The sequence below is a fragment of the Callospermophilus lateralis genome, chromosome 13 (genome assembly GCF_048772815.1).
Source record: "Callospermophilus lateralis isolate mCalLat2 chromosome 13, mCalLat2.hap1, whole genome shotgun sequence".
NCBI classification, from domain to species: domain Eukaryota; kingdom Metazoa; phylum Chordata; class Mammalia; order Rodentia; family Sciuridae; genus Callospermophilus; species Callospermophilus lateralis.
In genome coordinates, this window is record NC_135317.1 from 59,882,423 (window position 1) to 59,897,532 (window position 15,110).

Here is a 15,110-nt window from a genome sequence, read left to right on the forward strand (position 1 = left end):
ACCCCCTTTAGCAACAAATGTGGGCATAGGAATCTTATAAAGGGTTTCAGGCAGGAATGAAGGCTCAGGACATTAACATTAACATTTGGTATGTATTGAGCACCTATTTGCTGTGCATATATTTTATCTTATTTAGTTTTCACAACAACTCCTTAAGCGGGTACTGGGATTGCTATCCCCACTGAGAATCACACTGAAGCACACGCCATGCATTGCACAGATAATAAGGGCGCAGACAGGATGTGTAAGCAGCCAAAGTTTGTAGGCTTTACTCCCACCCTTCGGGACTGAAGGCTGAGAGAAGATATTAGGAAGATTAAACACAGACTAAAGAAAGGGTTCAGGGCATACACATCAAGGAAAGGAAAGGGCCAGGAGGATCTGTAGGTTGGAGCTCTTCCATGTCAAAACTGAACACAATCTTGAGTTAAATTTGATTTTAAAATTCAGACTGTATGTAGCTAGTAAACATAGTAAAATACGTAAATTTTATTATATCATGGACACCCAAGAAATGAAGAAATGAAAAGATTACTGACTATTCCAGTGTTCCCAAGAAGAAGGATTTATTTAGATTGCACAAGTGCTTGAAGCAGCACTGATTTGATTCACTTAATAAATGTTTATCAGGCATCTTCAACAGGCTACATACTGTTCTCCATTCTATGTCACTAGATGTGACAGTGAGCTAAACAAAATCACTGACCTTCCAGAATTGGCATTCTGGTGGAAGGAGACAGAGGACAGGCCCCGTACCTAAATGCATTTGTGAGAACACAGTACAAGAAGTTACCAAATTAAGCTAAAGAGCATGTGAGCTATAGCAAGATGCCAATGGCCAGACGATCAGTAGCACCAACAAGTTGAAATTACATTTAGAAAGGAATTGTGTCAACATCAGTGAAAATGGTCTCAGGTATCCAGGGCACAGAGACACAGAGGTGAAGAACTAACAATCGAACTGTAAGAAAACAGACATGCTTCTGGCAAGAAGATAAGTAGGAGAACGATTCCTTGAAGGAATGAAGCTGTAGGCATGTGGCTTGTCTCTGCTTCAAGTTAGAAAACCATGAAGCATTAGAAGGAGTGATTATCACCTAAACTCCTGAAGTCAGGGCTTCATGCCCTCTGATGTCTACCCTGAACTACTCTCCCTGGTATTCTCCATTATGATGAGCAGTGATTGTGTTAAATCTCACAGAACCAGTGGTAGTAGCATAGGAGAGGAAGGGCAAAAAAAGGGGGGGGAAGTACTTGGAGTACCATGTTTCCTGGAGTAAAATGCCTAGAAACTTATGCAAACTGTATGCAAACGAGCAAAAGGCAATGCTAATTCTTGCATAATTTGCTTGCTTTTGTATCCTTGGCACTGACCTTAGAGAAGTCCAGGACTCTAAGGCTGTGGACAACAGAACCTTGGCAGAGACAGCCACAGGCCACTCTCTGCTGTCTGGCCAGAGCCCAAAAGGAGCAATATAGAAGTATGAACAAGGCTACTTAGCATGGATACAGATCGTCACTCTGCCAGAAAATACAGGGAGGAAAAAAAAAGGAAGCATGGGAGTCTGAGAGGCCAACCTTTGATTTTATCTTAATCCAGCCCATGCCACTTACATGTCAGTCTTAAAGAGCAAACTAGAGACGATGGAAGTGATGGCTGGAACAGGTTATAAGTGACTACAGCATTATCTAGGAAAGTGATTTACATATTCTTGATTCAAATTATATGTTATTTTCTTAATCATTCTTTTTTCCTTGGATCACTAGTATTTTCAAATGCATGTCTTATCTGAGCACACTTTCCCACTGTGACATACAAGATGTGGAATTCTAACATGCTGAGCTTCTTAGAAAACATTAAAGGACAAGTAATTAGCTAGAAAAATAATTGGCTTCTTGATTATGTTCTCTCTCCCAATGAAAGGTATCATTACTGAAATACAAAAAAAAAAAAAAAAACTTCAATACCTTGCAAAAAAAATTATTCCCTTCTGTCAGTGTTGGCCTAGCACTTGGTTTTTTCTTCTATCCACATAAGTCTCAAAAAACTCCATTTGGGTAGACAGGTGGTTTCCTAGGGCCTATGTTTGTCCACTCAGTATAGAGGTCAGGGAGGTTCTTTGGCTCAAGGACATGGAACCTGCTTATTTCACCTGCAAGTTCCTGTTCTCTAAATTTTGCTGACACACTTCCCTAACTAGAGAATGACAGGGTCTGCAGATGGAGTGTGCTAAACACCCAGCTTGAGCTGTGCATGTACACGCACGCTTGCAGAATGAGTTTAGGGCAGCTGAGGTCTACTGCCCATCCATTCAGAGCAACTCTTTGAATGGCGTGGTTCCCCCTTTAATAATACCTCCCCATCCCACCCCTCCAACACTCCCAATGATCCTGTCAATCAAATTGCAAAGCTGAATGACAAGCTGAAACCTCAAAAGCAACCCAACATCCCAGTTAAAGACATCCCTAAGTCAGGAGGGAGTGTTCATGAGCCCAGCACCAGACTGGAACAAAGGCTAGGAGGCAACAGCTGCTGTAAATGCCATCCATCATCATGCAAAAATAAAGACCCTCTAAATCCAACCAGAGGGCACTTGCAAATATCCAGTGTCTTCCTGACACTTTGATTGATGGCTACCCCTTTTAATTAGCTCCTCTTGGTTCTGGTGGTTTCCAAGAACTGATAGCTAGCTCCCACCTCCTCCTCCCAGGCTGCCATTGGCCTTCCCGGGTAGACAGCACGGGGGCAGACACTGAGCCTCACCAGCCTCTTTCACTGGGGATCCCACCCACCACTCTGTAATCCTCCATCCTCCCACGTGGAGCACCACACTGACCTTTCGCAGAAGGAAGCAGATACGCTCGATGTTCCTCAGCCGTTCCCTCTATCAGGATGCACAAGAGAGAAAGGAGATAGGAGGTTAGGGGTCCTGTTGAAAACCCTTGAGAAGCCCACACAATCCAACCCAGTAGAGGAAGCAGAACCCACCAAAGATCCTTCCTGGGCACACGGCCCACGGGTTCCCACCCAGTGGCTTTTTCTAACAGAATTTCCATCTTTCTTCCATCTACCTTGTCATAGTCATTTACTCTAACAGCAAACAGCATGGGCTCAGCATCCCTCCCAGCCCAGCATACTTTTTCCTGCATGTACTCATCAGATGGTCCAACTGCAGCGTGGACATCACATGCTCACTGAGCATCCTAAAGCCCAGGAAGGATGCCCCGCTTAGGTCACCAAGAGCATAAGTGCACCCATTAATGTTTAAGGCAAATAAGTTCTACCCCCATTGCTTTTCTTTTTCTAAAGTGAGTGTACTGGGAGGGAGCAACCTCCCACTGATTAGACATCGACAATGCCCTGGTCTAAGACTTTTCCAGAAGTCAAATCCATATTGGAAGCCTGGCTCACAGCCAAGAGAAGATGTCCTGAGGCTGGGCAGGTGATGCTGCCCACAGCACATGCTAAGTGCTTCCTTTTCCTGCAGTGACTTTCCTGTTTCTGAAGCCACGCTGAACACAGCTGCGGCATCTTCATTACCAAGGCAATTTGGTTGCTGTAGATGTAACGGTAATGAGAGCCTCGTGGATCTGCAGAGGACAGGTGGCTGGGACGCTTCAATTTCCCTAATTGAATCATAAATATAGTGATTCCTGTGCAGCCTGTATGCCCAGAGGAAGGAGCCCACATCAGGACAGATTAGCGTCCACGCGGCTAGGAAGATAGGTCATATCCTCCTCAACACACACGTGGGCAAGAGTGCACACACGTGCCCCAAAGAGGCTGCTACAGAGCACACACTAGCTCCCGTGCACTCTCAAGTCGGAGGCCCTGAAGGATGACATTTCTCATTACTTCAAAATGACAGTGAATGCCCACCTGGTGGAGGGAAAGGAAACCTTGAAAAACAAGGAGCCAAACAGAACACACCTCTTCTGTTCCACCCCCTCTAAGAGGGGGTTGGGTCCAACAGAGGCCCCAACAATATTTGGATCTTTGGGGCATCTAAAATCCAAATGGGAGTTGGGGGTGTGGCTCAGTGGTAGTGTGCTCGCTCAGCATGAGCAAGGCCCTGGGTTCCAGACCCAGGACTGAAAAAAAAGAAAGAGAAGGAGGAGGAGTGAACATCAAATGGGCTGCTTGTCCTCATTGAGAAATGAGATCATCATACAGATCAGAAAGTATTTGCCACTCAAGTCCTTCCAGGGCCGGAGTCACCAACCAGTGAAGTGCTTTTTCAAACTCTGAGACAGAAAGGCTTCTATGAGGGTTCTTTAGTGTGCAATGAGTTCAATGAGATCTACCAAGCATTTCATTTCCTGCCAGGGAGTAACATTGCAAGAACTGGGAAACATGTCTAATGCTTTTTCATTTAGCATTTTTATGTTATTTTGTTGTTTTTAATCCTAGATAAGAGTATCTTCCCCCGTGAGATGTTTGGGCTTTGAGAAGCCCAGGCGCCTTAATTAATTTGTTAACCAACTTGAAGTATAGCTAGACTAGGAATTTAAAAATTAAAACTAATTAACTAATTTCCAAATTAAAAAATAGGGCTGGAGGTATAACCCAGTGGTAGAGAGTTTGCCTAGCATGCACCAGACTCGATGCTATTCCTAGAACCACACACACATAAAAAAAAAAAGAAAAGAAAAGAAAAAGCAGATCAAATAAATAATGAGTTGAGATCCAGCTATTATGCTACACAACTTCATCTTTCAATATTCATCCCTTTTTATCAACAAATAGTTACTGAAGCCTACTGTGTGCAAGTTCTATTCTCACATTGGCCTTTCATGGAAGCCCCCTGGTGCTTAGATCAGTCCTGTTATTCTTTCTTCTGTTAAACTATGGAACTTGCCATGGTGGACTAGAAAAGGGCTCTGCAGAAACACCTCAAGGTTTCACCAACCACCTGAAACCCAGCATGGAATCTACATGATGGAAGGATCAGGTTTCTTCTTGAAGTAAGCATTGACTCTTTCATACAATAAAGCTGTAAGTAAGCTGCTTGCTTTGTGTGTGTGTGTACGTGTGTGTGTGTGTGTGTGTGCACGCGTATGTGTGTGTTAGGGATAAAACCCGGGGCTTCACAGATGCTAGGCAAGCGTCTACCACTGATCTCAAGCCCCCATAAGCTCCTTTTTGAGTCCAAAAAGATAGGAAAGAGGTAGGAAAGCAAACGCTCCACTCCCTTGGCATCACGACATGGAGGTGCCCTCTCTATTAAATTAGAGCTGCTCTGTGCACCTGGTAGATATTGACAAGCCAGGTGTGTGATGTTGGTGCCAAACCCACAACATCCAAAAAAGACATGAGACTCCGGGTGAAACAGCTCCAGGCCCGACCGATCCAAGTTCTCATGGGTGGATGGAGGGTAAGGCAAGCAGATGAAAACAAAATGGATTTTAATGATTATAACTTTTATGAAAGACACTAAATTTTCAAGTGAATCTTAAAGATACTATCAATTTGCAACCAGGTTTGCTTTACACTGTCGATTTCGAAAGGGTTTGGCTCTATTTCGTAGAATCAAAGACTGTGGTGCCAAAGGAGGCCTCAGAGATGATAAAAGCAAGCCTCTTAAAGAGACAGCATGGAGTAGGGGTCAGAACACCTAGGGTCCAGACCTGGCTCCTCCACCCACGAGCTGAGTCCTTGACAAGAAACTCAGCCTTACGAACTAGAGATTGGGGAAATGGGACCCGTCTGGCAGAGCTGCTGCCAGGATTACAGTGATGTATATAAAGCTCCTGGCACAGCAAAGACTCAAAGCAAAATTACAATTCCAGAAGTGACCCTTTACTTGACAGAGGGAGATGCTGAAGCTGGGTCCCACCACATGTCATTTGGGACCTTCTCAAGAGCAAATCCTTCTTTAGGAGTCCTACAGCTGAGAAGAGACCTTTTTGTCCCAGTTACTAAAGAATGACACCCTAACCCTCCCAGGTTAAAATGGAATCACGCTGGTAGAGTCCCCCATTCTCTCTACAGCTTCTGACTGAAAACTCAGCAGAGCTACTCAGACACACGAAAACTCGTCCTTACACTGGAAACCATGGCTGGAAGGATCTCCAACACAGAGCCAGTGAATCTGGATTAAGAGACACTCGAATGAGCAGCGCATGCTCCCTTCTTTGAAGGCAGCAGTCTGGTCTGGAATACGTTTGGAAAAGGTTCTGACCACCTGCTCTTGGTCCTTGGCTCTGGGACATGGACTTCACTGACCAGAGAAGCAAACAGCCAAGACCCATGGCCACCTGACAGAAGTGACATCTCCCCTTCTCCCTGCACCCAGGCCTCTTTTCCCACATTCAATCAGACGCTCCCGATTGAAGACGCAGCCAGGGCACAGGGAGGGGAGGCATGCAGGGCCTGGCAAGCAAATCAAGCAGGAAGACTCTGGAAGCTCTCTGTGCTTTGGCAGGGTGTCTTCCCAGCCCTGAAGGGAACCAGACTGCGTCTGATTCCCCAGTGGGAGGTGAGCTGACCTCAGGCCACAGAATCACCTGACGTGAATTCACTCCTGGTCCACCCTCCATAAGAAATTGGCAGCCACATCCATCAGGGGACACTCATTCATGGCGTCACATAAACTGCAGACATGCTGGCCGACATGGAGCCTCTTTCTTGGGTCAAAGATGAGGAACCAAAAAAGACTAACGCCAGCAGCCACAACACAGCAGACCCTCCCCCTGGGTTATGGGGACAGTCACACTCAGTTAACATGATATCTCAGCAACCTCAAGAGCAAGAAGACTCCTCAACAGCCTGAAGCCAGGCACAGAGGCAGAGTCAGAGCAAGTGGGTTCTTTACTTACTCTGCCATCAAAACCCTCAGCCTCCTGCACAAGTCCTGGGTGGCCTATGGTGACACCACCTTCTGGTCACCAGAACCTGCAACTTACCGCATGAACAGGGTTGCACTGATCGATGGGGCTTTTAAAGTCCGTCCTTAACTCATCAAAGGCAATGATCTGGAACAGAACAGAGAACCAGGATGTTAGCACACAGGGAAGTCGATGCACCACCCCAAAAGCTTCCTGGAGTTGTGTTTCCACATAACACCGAAGGCAGGAAGTGGGCCCAGGCAACCAACTCAAGACTGGCCAGGAGTTGGTCACTGTTGAAGCTGGGAATGTGCACGTGAGGGTGATTATCTTCTTTCATCTACTGTATATGGTTAAAGAATTCCCAAATAACCTTTTTTTTTTTTTTTTTTTGATTTCCTGTTCTTTGCAAAGATGTAGAGCAACTCTACCCTGGTGGGGTCACCTTAGGATTTTAATAAAGGCACAAAAATTCAAGACTTCAAACAAGTACTTTCCGCTCTTCCCAGGAAGGGATGTTTATTTTATTTTATTTTTTTGTGTGTGTGTATTTGGCCAGAGATGCTAATTAGAAGTAAAAGGGAAAGAGGGGGCACAATGGAGCAGAGATGATAAGAAGAAAAAGAACCGTGTCTCCAGATAACCGTCCACAGAGGGACAGTCAGCTCCTGGGTAGTCCATGCTTCACAGCTTAGTCCTTCAGACTTTGATCCTGAAGTTCTTTCTGAACAGAAACCTCAGAACTCCCCCGAGAGAGCAATGGTTTCTCCATGTGTCTGGAGGGGAAATGATGGAGGGAATCTTCTCCAGTCATAGAATAAGGCATGACCCATCCAGGTACTAGGCTCTCAAACCCACATCCTCACCCCACCCTCCTTGTCTGCAGCACAAATGACAGAAAAAAGTGGTACTTGGTCAGGGCAGTGTCTTCTCAGAGTGTAGAGGACTTAACTATGCTCAGCAAAGTCTCTCCACTGCTATCGTTTGGATCTGAAGTGTCCCCCAAAGTCCTACACCATAAAGGCTTGGTCTCCAGCTTGTGGTGCTATTGGGAGGTGGTAGGACCTCCTGGGAGAAGTCAGATCCTTGAAGGGAATATTAGACCCCAGACCCTTCTGGTCTGGGTTTTGTTTTTGCTTGTTTTTTGCTTTCTTTCTTCCTGGCCACATGAAATAAACAAGCCTCCTCTACCACCTGCTGCTACCATGATATACTGTGTTGCTACAGGCCCCCAAGCAATAGACCAACCAACAATGAATTGAAACTTCTGAAATCATAAGTTCAAATAAACCTTTCCTCCTTATAAGTTGTCTATCTCAGATATTTTGTCACAATGACAGAAAGCTAACTAACAAGCCAGGTTCGGTGGCACATGCCTGAAATCCCAGCAGCTCAGGAGTCTGAGACAGGAGGATTGCAGGTTTAAAGCCAGGCTCAGCAACTTAGCAAGGCCCTGTCTCTAAATAAAATATTAAAAGAGATGGGGAGGTGGCTCAGTGTTGAAGTGCCCCTGGGGTCAATCCCTGGTATGGGGGTGGGGTGGAAAGCAAGCTGACTAACATACCTACTTAACATAAATGGGCAAAACCAACTAAGGCACATCCGGAGGGGATTTCTGAACACATGGCAGTGCTCCTGAAGCCAGGAAGCCGGCTGGGCACTCCCGAGTGTCACCAACCCAGCCACATGAGGCTGAGAGTAGCAAGTAAGGGAAAGCAATTTCCCTCTTCAAAGCAAGTATAATTTTAAAGCAGTCATAGGTCATCCTGGTTTCAATGTGTCCACAGAAAGAGGAAAATGCCAGTGTGAATTGTATTCAAGACCCATTTCTATAGCATCCCTTGTCGGGTAGTTAATTGCCCATCCTAGACTTCGGCTCTTTGGTAACAAGAAACTCACCTCTTCCTGAGGATGCTCATTTCGTGTCTTGCTCCCTCAACTTAATCATTGCCTGGACATAGGACCCCCTAACACTTCCAACCACAGTCAGAGGCAGGGGTTAGCCAATTACAGCCTGCAGTCCAAACCCAGCTCACAACCTGCTTCTGTATGAATCTGAGCTAAGGATGGTTTCACATTTTTAAGAGTTGAAAAAAAGAAATCAAAAGAAGATTTTGTGATGTGAAAATTACATTAAATTCAAACCTCAGAGTCCGTAGAAAGTTTGATTGGAACTCAGCCACATTTATTCTTTAATCTCTATTGCTTTTGCTCTGCAGTGACAGAGTTCAGGCTCTATGACCTGTCTTGCTTTTTATAGGATAACACTTGCCGGCCCCTGGTCTATTCTTTCATTTGCCCTCTAAAGTTTTTGCTCAGTCTAATACAGTAGACACAAGCCACATTTTTACTAATTAAAATTAAATTAAAAATTCAGTTTGTCATCATGTTTTAGGCATAATAGCTATTCAGTGTCACAGGTATAAGACATTTCAGTTCCTGCAGAAAATGCCATTGGACAGTACCGCTTCAGAGGCACACAGAATGGGTCAAGTGCTCTTTCACATAGAACCCCTTCAAGTATTGTCAGCTAACTGTGGTCCAAGCACAATTTTCTTTCCCAAGATAAATCTCTCTAACCATTATTTACACAAACTAGTGCTAAATTGCCTTCCACTGACATGACAGGTTTCAGATGTCCCTACTAAAATGTGACTATCAGAACCATATCCAAGGTGAGGTTGGCTGGCACAGAAGAGTAACGGCATCACTCACCTCCTCTGCTTTGAAACCTAGGTCTCTGTTAATGCAGCCTCACCATATTAGCTCTGTGTGTGTGTGTGTGTGTGTGTGTGTGTGTGTGTTTATATCCCATCCCTGGCTTTATACTAAATTTACAATGCCTAAAAACTCTTTTTCATGTGCATGAGTTAAACTCAGTTTCCCTTGTTTTGTAGGATTCAGGATTCAGGAGCCTAAGAAAAGGAACTGATCTGTATCCAGACTCACCCCTCCCTACTCAGTTCAGTCCAGAAGACCAATCTTTTGAGACACAATCTGTCTCCCAACCACCATCCTAATAGCCATGAGGTCCTCACTATCCACATCCTCATTCCCCCTGGTGTCAAGGTAAACCAAGCAGGACCAAGGACAGAGCCCCAAGCAGGTCTCCCAATTCCTGCAAGACTGCCATCCGCACTCCTTGGGCTATTACTCATCCAATTATAAGACAGTCCACCATGTTTCCATCCAGTCACTGAAAGCAAGTCTCTGAACAGCTGTCGAACCCTATAACTGTTAGTGCACCAGAGGTAAGCTCCCCCAGAGAGGCTGGGGACCGCACGGTGACTGTGACTGAAGACACACCCTCACGACTCCTATCCCAGTCCTGTGCCTGTGCCCAGGTCCCTGTGTGAGTGCATACAGGTGGGTCTGGACTACATAGAGAAAGGTAGCTGGTGCTTAAAGCAGAGAGAGAGGAGGTACTGAGGATTCTGAGCCGCTCGTACATGCTGGGAGCAAACAGCCACTCGGTTCCTTACCTGACCAGGAGGAGCAGAGAAAGAAAGGCCAGAAATGTCTCTCTCCCTGTGGACTCCAGTCGGGTAAGGGCCCTTCCTGGGTGCTTTCTGGTGGTGGTGAGGACAATGGCAGGACACAGTCTCAGCATCGCATCCTAGCATCTATCCCTAACGCACCCCCTGTCACTTGATGAGCATCGTCTATACCCAATCCCTAGGCTGGCGAGTCACCAGAGACATGAAAATCCACCAGACACGGCTCCAACCCTCATTGCGTTCCTGATCCAGAGGGGGAGAGGAGCGTATCAACAGGTAGTCCTATGACAATGTGATTAGGGATAAAATCAAGATGACTACAACCACAGCTGCCATTTATCACATGCTCACCATGTCAGGCGTGGGGCTACACGTGATCTATATCATTTAATCCTTGGCCATGTCATGGGCTGGGTACGACTATTGTCCCCGTCTTAGAAATGAAGAAACAAGAGGAGGCTGAACGTGGTTAAATGATTTGACCACGGTCACAGCTCTGGTGCCAGGATTCAAAGCAAGGCCTCATTGACACAAAAGCCCAAGCAGTTATTGTCCTGCCTTCCAGTGCATACAGCCAGGAGAAGAGAAGCCCTCTAAGCACACAGAGAATGAGCAGCCGACCCCATGTCATGGTTTGGATGTGGTGAGGTGCCCCCCAAAAGCTCACGTGTGAGACAATGCAAGGAGGGTCAGAGGAGAAAGGATTGGGTTGTCAGAGTCTCAACCTAATCAATGAATTGATCCCTGATGGGATTAATTGGGTGGTGGCTGGAGGAAGGTGGGTGTGGCCGGGGGAAGCTGTTCATTAGGCTGCGAGTGGATATTCTGTATCTGGAGAGTGGAGACTCTCTCTGCTCTCTGATCACCATGTGAGCTGCTTCCCTCCATCACACTCTTCCACCATGATGTTCTGCCTCACCTTGAGCCCCAAGAAATGGAGCCGGCCTTCTATGGACTAAGACCTCTGAAACTGTGAGCCCTCAAATAAACTTTTCCTTCTCTACAATTGTTCTGGTGGGTCTTTTAGTCATGGCGGTGAGACAGCTGATGAAAACACCCCATAATCCGAGAGCAAGCTGAAGAAGTGAGACGGAAGGTACCCTCTGCTTGGTCCTGGTTCATAGTAGATTCTCTGTCCCAACCTCCTGACCTGAGTCTGAGAACAGCAGCCACAGGCAGCACAAGCAGTATCGTCCTTTGGGTGCCGCACACTTCTACCTGGAGCCAAGCCGCCTGCATCAGGGACAGACTGTGAGCGAGATCCAAGTGTGGGCAAGGGCTGGCCAGCATGGTTTAATCCAGCTGCACACCAGACTCTCAGTGTGTCCTCTGAGACTCCACTGCACAGTGCAGCCCAGTGATTTCTCGCCGACAGTGGTAGGCGAATTCTAACTGCTGATGATCAGACCACTTCAAATCTCACTCTTGTTTTTTTAATTTATTTTAAATTTTATTACAGTAAAATTTACTCTTTTTGGTGGAAATTCCCACAAATCTTAACAAATACATGAAACAAATCATATGAACATCTGCATAATCAAGATATAGAGTGGTTCTATCACCCCACCCCCCAAAAAACGCCCTCCTGTTGCCCCTTGGAATCAATTCCTCTCCTGTCCCTAACCCCCAAACCCTTTCAGGGGAACTGCTAATCTGTTCTCTATCTCTATAGTTTTATCTTTTCCAGAAAGTCACATAAATGGAATCATGTAGTGTGTAGGCTTTTGAGGTTGCTCTCTTTCACTTAATGTATTCAAGATTCTGCCACATTGTTGTTTATATCGATAGTAATATTCACTGCTGAGTAATTCCATTCCATAGATGAACTACAGGTTGACTATTCACTCACCTGTTAGAGGATGTTTGCATTGTTTCTAGATTTTGACAATATAAATAAAGCTGCTGGAAACACGTGTATAAAGGTTTTTGTCTAAATATCAGGATTTTTTGTGTTTTTTTTTTAATTTCCTTGGGTAAATTGGAAGAGAATTACCAGCTCATGAAGTAAGGGGCTGTTCAAGATTCTAAGAAACTAACAAGCTGTCTTGTAAAGTGGCTGTACCATTTTGCATTTCCACAAGCAAGAGATGAGAGTTTCAGTTCCCCGGCATCCTAGCCAAAAATTATCATCATCAGTGTTTTTTGTTTGGTTGGTTTTTGGTTTTTTGGTTTTTTAACATTCCACTAGGTATTTAGAGGTATCTCTTTGTAGTTTTTATTTGCATTTCCCTGGTGAAAAATGATGCTGAGAATATTTTCATGGGTTTAGTTACCATCTGGGTATTTCTTTGATGAAGTGATTTCAAATCATTTGACCTTTCTTAAAAAAATTAATCAGTGTTCTCATTAATGATTTTTGAGAGTTCTTCATATATTTTAAATACAAGTTTCTTGTAAGATATTTAATTTTCAAATATTTTCTTCTCCTCTATGGCGTGTCTTTCATTCTAAACACTACATTTCTCAGAACCAAAGATTTTCATTTTGACAATCATCAGTTTTATCACTTTTTCTTTTATGAACCATACTTTTGGTACTGGACCTAAGAATTCATTTAGATCTAAGAACTCCAAAGACCACAAAGACTTTCTTCTGTGCTTTTTTCTAAAAGAGTTTTCTCTGTGAGAAGATTTAAATTACAAGTTTAATTTCTTGAATAGATTTAGGACTGCCCTGGTTGTATGTTTTCTATGAAATGAGCTTTGATTGTTCGTGGCTTCAAGGAACCAGCCATCACATCCAAGTTGTCCAATTTATGTGTTGCTCTCGGAGCTTCCCTCTCTGTCTATCTCACTCTCCCTCCGAGGACGTCTTTCCTGCTTTATTTTCTCACCAGACTCTTGAGATGGAGGTTTGAGTGAGCGCAGAAAGGGCTGGAAACACCAGCAGCAGAGAAGTAGAAACAAAGCAAGAGACGGGTCTTCAAGGTCCTGGCCAGGTCACCTAGGACCCGCCTGGGGCTCAGCCCAGCCTGAGAAAATGGGACCAAAGTGGGGTTCTGGGTGGGTTCAGGAGCCACAGTAAGATGGAGGGAGGAGAAGGGTAGACACCAGGACCTGGTGGAGGACCACACAGGACCCTCTAGAAGAGGCACAGCCGGGAGTCCAGGGAAAACCACAGAGAAGTTAGAGAGGCAGGGAGCCACCGCAGGAACCGCTGGGCTTCAGCTAGGCTCAGACTAACTCCTCCCCAAAGACACTGCCCCAACCTTTCAGCCTGTTCCACACACACACACACACACACACACACACACACACAGGTCATGACGCATAATTCCCCTCTAGCCCAATCAAGGATCAGAGGGATGCCAGTCACTGTTTGAGTCAGCCCTTAATCCAGACTACCTCCATGCCAAACACTAACTGGGGAGGCGGCCTGGACCCACCTCAAGAGGCAGGGAATTTTAGAAACCCTCTAGAAAGCACCCCAGGATGCTTAGTTCTCTAGGTCCAAATCATCTATAACTAGGAGATGCAAAGTCACCTCGCTTGTCTGAACTAGTTAATTTGCTACCAACAGTCATGCTGTACTATGGCAAAGGCCCTCCTGGAAGATGAGGAAATGACTGCAAATTCAACCTCCTTTAGCTAATGAGTCCCCAGGGATACCGCAGCAGACAGTGCAGCATTAGGAGAAGCGGTTTTCCCTGGGACCTTCTCCTCCTGTGTTTCCTCCACAGCATCCTCCTACTTTGGAAAGATCTTATGTGGCTGGAATACCACTACCTTGCATTCATGTTGCATTACCCCAGTGAAGTAGTCTGAGCTACACAAGAACTCTGGGGACTGATGGGGATTTCCCTCAGCATACAATTCAAGAAACACCGAGACACAGCATTTGAATGACACTCTCCACATTGCCTGATAAGTGAAGTACGACCCACACAGACCCAGATCTCTGAGTCCTGAATCAGTTACTGCTCCATCCAGCCCACAGTGCCACCCCTCTGTGACTTACAGAGGCAAAAAAGGAAGTACTGAGTCACTAAAGATGCCCCCCAAAATGTTGACTAGATGCTGATAATGTATCTGGCACTGTTCTTGGCTCTAGAATACAGCAATGAGAAAGATAAGATCCCTGATAGCATAGTGGTTGCAATCAGGGGTAAGGATGGAGGAGCTAATTAACAAACAAATAAGAAAAGTATCAGGAAAGGGTGAGACATATGTGACAAAAATAAAATAGGTGATATGAAGACGTTAGAATGGGGTAGGTGATTGTATTAGCTGTGACAAAATACCTGAGAAAAGCAACTTAAAGAAGAAAATATTTATTTTGGCTCATAGTTTCAGTGGGTTCAGTCCTTGTTCAGATGGTTTCATTGCTATGGACCTGTGGTAAGACAGAACATCATGGCTGAAAGGTGTGGAAGAGGAAAACCGTTCACTTCATGGTGGCCAGAAGCAAAAGAGAAAGAGGAAGGACTAGGGACAAAATATACCCTTCCAGGTCATGCCTCCCAGCTAGGCTCCACCTCCTACAGTTCCTACCACTTCCCAACAGGTCACTCAATCATAAACCCATCAATGGACGAGCAGAGCCCCTCAGATACAGTCACTACCCAAAAGCCCCACCTCTGAACACTGATCAATGGGAACCAAGCCTTCAACCCATGAGCCTTTGGGGGACAGTCAAGATCCAAACCCTAACAGTGATCAAGAACGGCTGCTCTGGGGAGGTGTCATTGAAGCTAAGAGACCTGAACATGGAAGCCAGATGTGGAAAGGTCGGGGTAAGAAAGCTCCTGGTCAGGAAGTTCTCCTGCAGAAGCTCCCGGTGGGGAAC

The 15,110-nt window shown here is 45.4% G+C and overlaps 1 protein-coding gene across 4 annotated transcripts in view; it reads right to left on the bottom strand.

The window, feature by feature from the left end:
• Positions 1 to 15,110, bottom strand: part of Cnih3 (cornichon family AMPA receptor auxiliary protein 3) — a 108,176-nt gene that overhangs the window by 47,047 nt on the left and 46,019 nt on the right. For 2 of the 4 annotated variants that reach the window (XM_076831987.1, XM_076831985.1), the window contains exons 2-3: positions 6,907 to 6,975; positions 2,838 to 2,885 (exon numbers count right to left, since the gene is read on the bottom strand). In XM_076831987.1, the coding sequence (XP_076688102.1) occupies positions 2,838 to 2,885; positions 6,907 to 6,975 (117 nt within the window). Of the gene's footprint in view, positions 1 to 2,698; positions 2,705 to 2,833; positions 2,886 to 6,906; positions 6,976 to 15,110 lie in introns of all 4 variants that reach the window. The other 2 variants (XM_076831984.1, XM_076831986.1) reach the window with 2 other exon arrangements.